The 6,808-nt window shown below is 34.3% G+C and overlaps 1 protein-coding gene across 1 annotated transcript; it reads right to left on the bottom strand.

The window, feature by feature from the left end:
- Window positions 1-924: 924 nt before the first annotated feature.
- On the bottom strand, window positions 925-4,775 carry LOC100789793 (U5 small nuclear ribonucleoprotein 40 kDa protein-like). Its single transcript, NM_001252881.2, has 2 exons — window positions 4,717-4,775; window positions 925-2,245 (listed from the first exon to the last, which is right to left on the bottom strand). The coding sequence occupies exon 2, from the start codon at window positions 2,177-2,179 to the stop codon at window positions 1,142-1,144; it is 1,038 nt and encodes a 345-aa protein (NP_001239810.1). The 5' UTR covers window positions 2,180-2,245; window positions 4,717-4,775; the 3' UTR covers window positions 925-1,141.
- Between the last annotated feature and the right edge of the window lie 2,033 nt (window positions 4,776-6,808).

The following is a 6,808-nucleotide window of genomic DNA, read 5'->3' on the forward strand; positions in this document are numbered from 1 at the left end:
CAGCCCCGTTGATTTTGTGCACGTGGTGGTGTCTTCTTCTTCTTCAAGTTGATCCGTGAGCCTTTTACTTATCAACTTGATCCGTATGCTTAATATCAACATACGGATCAACTTGATCCGTATCAACCTTACGAATTAACTTGATCCGTACGATTTACAGATCATCCTCACGCACACCCAGCACAAATGCGTACCTCGTATGTCGTCGACGAAGAACCAACCACCGCAACAATGAACACCAGCACCTTCACCTTCACCTTCACCGAAGCTAACCAATCGCAAGAAAACGAAGAAAATACGGCGAAGCACTACACACCCAAGAGAGAAAACGAAGAAGAAGCACTGCACAAAAATGGCTGGGGCAATTTTAAAAAAAAAACTTTTAAAATGAGAAAAAAACGCAAGGATAGTTTTGACATTTTTACAAAATGTTAGGTGCAACATCAGTAATGTTGGATGCACCTAGCATCAACCTTTTTTTTTTGCATCTTGTGCGATTTTTAATCATCTAAGTTATCCACTCTCATAGTCGTCAATATAACCAATGAAAGAGTAACACATTCGAATTTATCCAAACCTACATTTGAGCCAAAAATAACATATTTCAATTTTTCAAAAATGGAAAAAGACTCAAAATTTTACTTAGATAAATTCTAAACATTTCAATATTTATAAAGAAAAAAACATATTTTAATCTTTTTTATATAATGAATCATTTAATAAGATATACGTGAATAATAATAATAATAATAATAATAATAATAATAATAATAATAATAATAATAATAATAATAATAATAATAATAATACTTTAAAAAAATACATACATCAAGAATGTATCACTAACATTTTTCATTTTTAAATTTAATCCAATTCTGCAGGGGAAAAATTTCGAAACACCTTCCTAAGCAAAATGTCTCGAAGTTCACAATGAAATTATGAAGCCATTCTCACCAACGTCAAATCACATATTACAAACAAAGGGTAGGATATAATATTTTTGCAAGAACATTATACAGAATTGATCGACCAGGGAACAACTGAAGGAATTCAGCATCTCTAAAGTTTACCACTCCCTAATGGTTGTCATCAAAAGCACCAACATGGTCATTTCATTTGGCAAGTTCCTAAACGTTGAGCTTCATATCTCCCCTAGATAAATCTGCTTGTCACTGCTACAAGATCCAATAATAGGCTCATTGGGATGAAAAACACACTCGTTAACAGATCCATTGTGACCGGGAAGCTTATACAAGATGCGGCGAGAAGTGGTATCCCAGATGTAAACCATTCGATCAGAACTACCAGCTGTTACCTTGCTTCCATCAGGAGACCAACCGCACTTCAATAAGTTCTTTTCAAAGTTGTGTTGATGCCCTTCCAACACCTTCACACAGCGATTTTGCGGAGCATACGGACGCATATCCCAAATGCAAAGTTTGCAATCCATGCCATTTGTAAGAAGGTAGGACCCATCAGGACTCAGCTGCATATCAGTAATCATGTCTTGATGACCTTGAAGTGTCATGGTAACTTCACCTTTACGCAAATCCCAAATCTTGACATCATTGTCAATACCACCAGTGAAGATCTTATCTGATGCATCTGAGAAGCCAACAGCGGTAATCTGGTATTTATCTGGGAATGTTTGGATGGAACCCCTTTGACGCATATCCCATAATTTAGCAGTTCCATCATCAGAGCCACTAACAACAAGAGGTGGTCCCCTTCGAGAAGGACAACATGAATTAACATAAGAGAGATGTTCTACCATCTTTTTGATTTGTTTTCCTGTTTCCACATCCCATGCCCTCACTGTTTTGTCGGGGCTGGCAGAGACTATTTGTGTCCCATCAGTAGTCCAGTGGAGATCTAAAACAGCATTCTTGTGACCTTTCAGAACCATGAAGTTCTTGCAATCCCCATGCACATTCCAGAGGAAAATTTCCCTGTCATGAGATCCAGATGCAATGACTGATCCTGCTGGATTGAACTTCATGGTATATATAGCACTCTGGTGACCTGACAGCAACATGATCGGTGATTCCAAACTTGAGGTCCGCTGCTTTCCATTTGGCCCAGGAGCTTGAGGGGCATTGTATGGAACAGTAGACCATTCCATTGGCCTTGGACCAACAACTGACAAAGCACTTTCGCCTTCAATGGAAAAAACTTGCATGTTGACCTTTGCTCAGAATTGAAATTAAACAAACTATGATTTCTCTATGAGCTCAAGTCTCCAACACTGAATCAGAATCAGAAGAATTAGAAGTAAGATCTCAAAAAGACTAGAAACTGAATAACAGTAGTTACATAGTTAGACTACTCTAGGGTTTTACATTAATTCCATATCCTCATCTTCCAATGCAATTATAATAATATGATTAGAAAATGATCTCCCCAAACCCCTCCAAAAAAACACAAATGCAAAAGATAAAATTATAAGTCAACATTTGATAAAGCAAAGTAATCCACTGAAAAGGAAATGTGCTTCACATTAACAACAGGGTACATTAAATTCAGATATTAAGATGTCAATTTGACAAAAACACAGAGAAGGGGGAACCTATATTTTAGTTGATCACTTGATATACATCATATATAAACTCAAATATAAAAGATATTTGTCATAGAAGAGCAGGAAATTATCGGTCTCAATAATAACAGTAAACTACTAAGCGGACATGATGTATCAAAAAATCGTGCCAAGCATCGTTCAGTTCTGGCTAAAATACTAAATTAAGCTGATGAACTGCAAATGTGACTAAACCATAATTGTTATTGACTTGCAAGGAAAAATGAAAATTATGTATAGGGATTTGTCTACTTCAGTTACTGGACAGTCAAAGGCACACGAGAATTGTTTAACCACTGCTTTATGACTGACACACTGTTTTCCTTTCATGTGATTATTTCTCATCCCACTTTTTTTTAACACCTCATGTCAGGAACAACACTGGTATTAAAGCAGACTACCAACTGAAACAACATCATCTAAATCTTGGGTTAAAGCTTCTCTTTCTTTTTTCATATCCTTGAAGTCCTACGGTCTACCTACTTCACAAAGAGGCAAATTTGCAATTCCACTATGACTTGCACAGATTGAAGTTACACACAATTTCAAAACCACTTTCTGCTTGATTTCATCAGGGTACCAAGTTTTGAATTAGGCATAACCAGAAGACAATTCATAAACTAGGAAGAACACCATTGGAGGATGAAACCCAAAAACTGAGAGAGAGAATGCGATGCAAGCTAAGGTAGGTTGTACTACAATGGTTCAAGTTTGAGCCCAATCGGAGAAGGTTAAAGCTCTGAATTTTCAAAGTTTTTTTTCTTAAATCAAAAGGTTTGGTTTGGTTTTTAAAAATAAAAAATCATTGAACTGCACATGTAACAAACAAACAGTATCGAACAGTAACCAAGTAATTGGGCACAAGCGGTTAATGTGTTGAAGTTAAGGTTTAATCATTCGGGTATTAACCAAGTTCGATTCTTGGCAGAAATAATTCTTGGTCGGACTTTAATTACCTCCTCGACAAACTCCAGATTAGTCAGGGTCCATTTCCCCTAATGAACCCAAGGATTAAGACCAAAAACACAGTATCAAACAGTGGTTATAAAAACTGGACAAAAAACAACCGGTTCTAAAGGATTAGGGTATACGTGTTTCAATTCAGTTTAGCTCGAACGCCTAATTCGATTCTGTGGTCACACCTAGATAGAGGGGTATGTTGAAAGTCCCACATGACTATGAGGAAAAATAAGACATGTTGAAGTCCCACATTGAATAAAGATAGTACCGAAATAAACTATATAAGTGGGGAGCAATCAGGCTTAACTCAACCCTACAAAATCGGCTTGTAAGGTGAGGATTGCTCCTCACTTATATAGTTTATCTCGGCACTATCTTTATTTGATGTGGGACTTCAACATGCCCCATTTTTCCTCATGTTTACCAATCATGTGGAACTTTCAACACACACCTCTATCTAGGTGTGACCACAGATTCACTCAATTATCCCCCATCCCTATAGAACAACCAATACTTTTATTGGCATTAACAGGGGCTTCCATATCAACTTTCAAAGAGTATCTCAAGAAGAAAACAGCACACAGATTTGGTTTTGATCTATGAAGCACGGACACCCCAACTCCTTGCCGTGTCCGGTGTCCGACACGCATCTGTGTCAGTGTCCGACACCGACACGACACCCGTACTACATTTTATATTTTGGACATTACAGGTGTATCCGTGTCGTGTCCGGTGTCCGGTGTCCGTGTCGGTGCTTCATAGTAGACAAACAAAAAACAAATCCAGAGCACAAATCAAATAAGTTTTTTTTAATTGAAAACTATCAAAGCTGAGAAAATATTGCATACATTATCATCCAATAGCAAACGTGCAACATATTTGATGCCTAAAAAACCTAACGGCAGCGCGTGCAAAATAAATTACAAGGAAATATGAAAGCAGCAACAACTTGTTGGAGTTCATAACTGAATATACCCGATACTTTATGCGAGTAAGTATTAGGGTTTACTTAGTTGAGCGTGTGGGGGAAAAAACAAAAGTGAAAACGACTTTGCATAGAAAGAGAAAAGGGGTTTCAACGAAGCAGAGGCTAATTGCGAAGGATAAGTGTAAAAAGAGAGTGAAAATGAATGGATTTGAGGTGTTGGAGAGAAAAGAAGGAAGAAAGAGGAGAAAAATACCTGAGAATTTGTTTGTGCTGTGTCACGGAGAGAAAGACCACACGCCGCAGCTTGAAAACACTCGTTCGGTTCGCCTCCAACACCATAGATCAATCTTTAATTTTTTACCACCCTCCAAACGGATTTCCTGCAGTCGGTGTAAACACGCGTTTACGCGATCGTTAGTTCGTAACCGTTGGAGGACGATGGACGATGGACGATGGACGATGGATCATATCAGAAGCACACGTTTAAGATATTAGCCATCAGATCTTCATTATACGGTTATAAGTATTGAGTATTGACTGCATGAATGTGTCTCACTGAATCAAACTAAATAATAATAATAATAATAATAATAATAAATAACTATTTAAAAAGTACTATAAATCCTTATTTGGAATAGTCCTAATTCTATGTCAAAGGAATAAAGAAGAAAAGGTAAGTTTTTTATAGATATCAAATAACAAGGGTCGGTCCAACACATTGATAGGCCTAAAGTCAATTTCGAAATGAGACTTTTTCATTGACAAAAGAAATTAGGTTTTTTCTAAACTAATAAAATATTTAATAAAATTATTCATATTTTATTTAAAATTAATTTTTTAAGTTTTTGGGACGCAAAATCATTTATTAACTTATTGTAATCAATTTCATGTAATATTTCTTTTTCAATTGATAATAAAGTCAATTGATTTAATCTTTATTAGGATATTATTAATCTTAGATAAGATTTTATTAATTTTAATTTTGAAAAACTCATTTTTACTGAAAGCAATAGTTACCGAAATTATTAACATTATTTCATAAGCAATATTGGCATTTGAATCAAGCCTTCTAATATACTTAAGTATTTCAATAGGTGTTTCATTTTTCTTTGTTATAATGTCCCAAAAATTTTAATTATGTAAATAAATGTGATCCATCAATATATAAGCTATCATTATGTTTTAATTAATATTTAAGGTTAAGATAACATTTTTTTAAATAATCAGCATCCAATGACTTTAATTTCTTAATGCAAAATAAAAAACAAAAAATATCTTCATACATTTTAAATTGTTCAAATCTACTTTGAAATGCAGTAATTGTTTGATCTATTATGTACAAGAAGTAATCAATTTTAAATAATTCTTTTGGAGATCTTACAACTTCATTGTCCATAATTTCATCAAATTGTGTTCTTTTTATGCATAATATGTTTTTCACGAAACTTAAGTTCTATATTCATTTCAATAGTAAGTTCTTTGGTAGACATTAAAGAATTTTCAAATCCATCTTTCCTGTATTTTTTGAAAAAATGAAATAAGACCTTGTAATTGTTCTATAGCAACATCGATACACTTATCTTTTGATTGCAAATTTCTACGAACTGAGTTTACTCCAAATAATATGTCATATCATAAAGTCATGTCCAACACAAACTCAAAATTTTCAAGCTCATAAGTTGCTAAACAATTAGCTTCACTTTTTTTTAGGATCATCACTAACTTCACTTAATTTCAATAAAGCATCTCTTATATGTGAAGCTTGAAATCTTAAAGCTTTTACACTTTTAATACGACTTTTCCAACGTGTTTGTGATAACGGTTTAAGAGTTAGGCTAGAGATATAATCTTGTAAAACTCTCCACCTCTTAGTAGAAGAAGCAAATAGTGTATATATACGTTGTAACACCCAAAAAAAAGGTATAGCTACAGGACAATAATTAGTCATGTCACAAAGTATCAAATTTAGACTATGACAACCACATAGAGTATAAAATGCTCAAGGATTAATGTCTAAAAACCTTTTTTGCACTCCTTGATTTTTTTCTTTCATATTAAATCCATTATCATAACCTTGTCCTCTTAGGTTACTAATATCAAGTCCAATTGTATTTATTTCATTCATAATAACATCAAAAAGGTCTTTTCTAGTTGTATCATCTAATTTTAAAAGCTCTAAAAAATATTCAAAATTTTGTATTGAGGTTGAGGAAATATCCACACATCGTAAAACAAAAGACATTTGCCATCGGTGACTTATATCAGGAGTACAATCAAGTATGATAGAAAAATATTTTGCTTTCATAATTTTTTTATAATTTTTGGTTTGGATTTCATTTGGCAAG

This window comes from Glycine max, chromosome 16, assembly GCF_000004515.6.
Source record: "Glycine max cultivar Williams 82 chromosome 16, Glycine_max_v4.0, whole genome shotgun sequence".
NCBI lineage: Eukaryota > Viridiplantae > Streptophyta > Magnoliopsida > Fabales > Fabaceae > Glycine > Glycine max.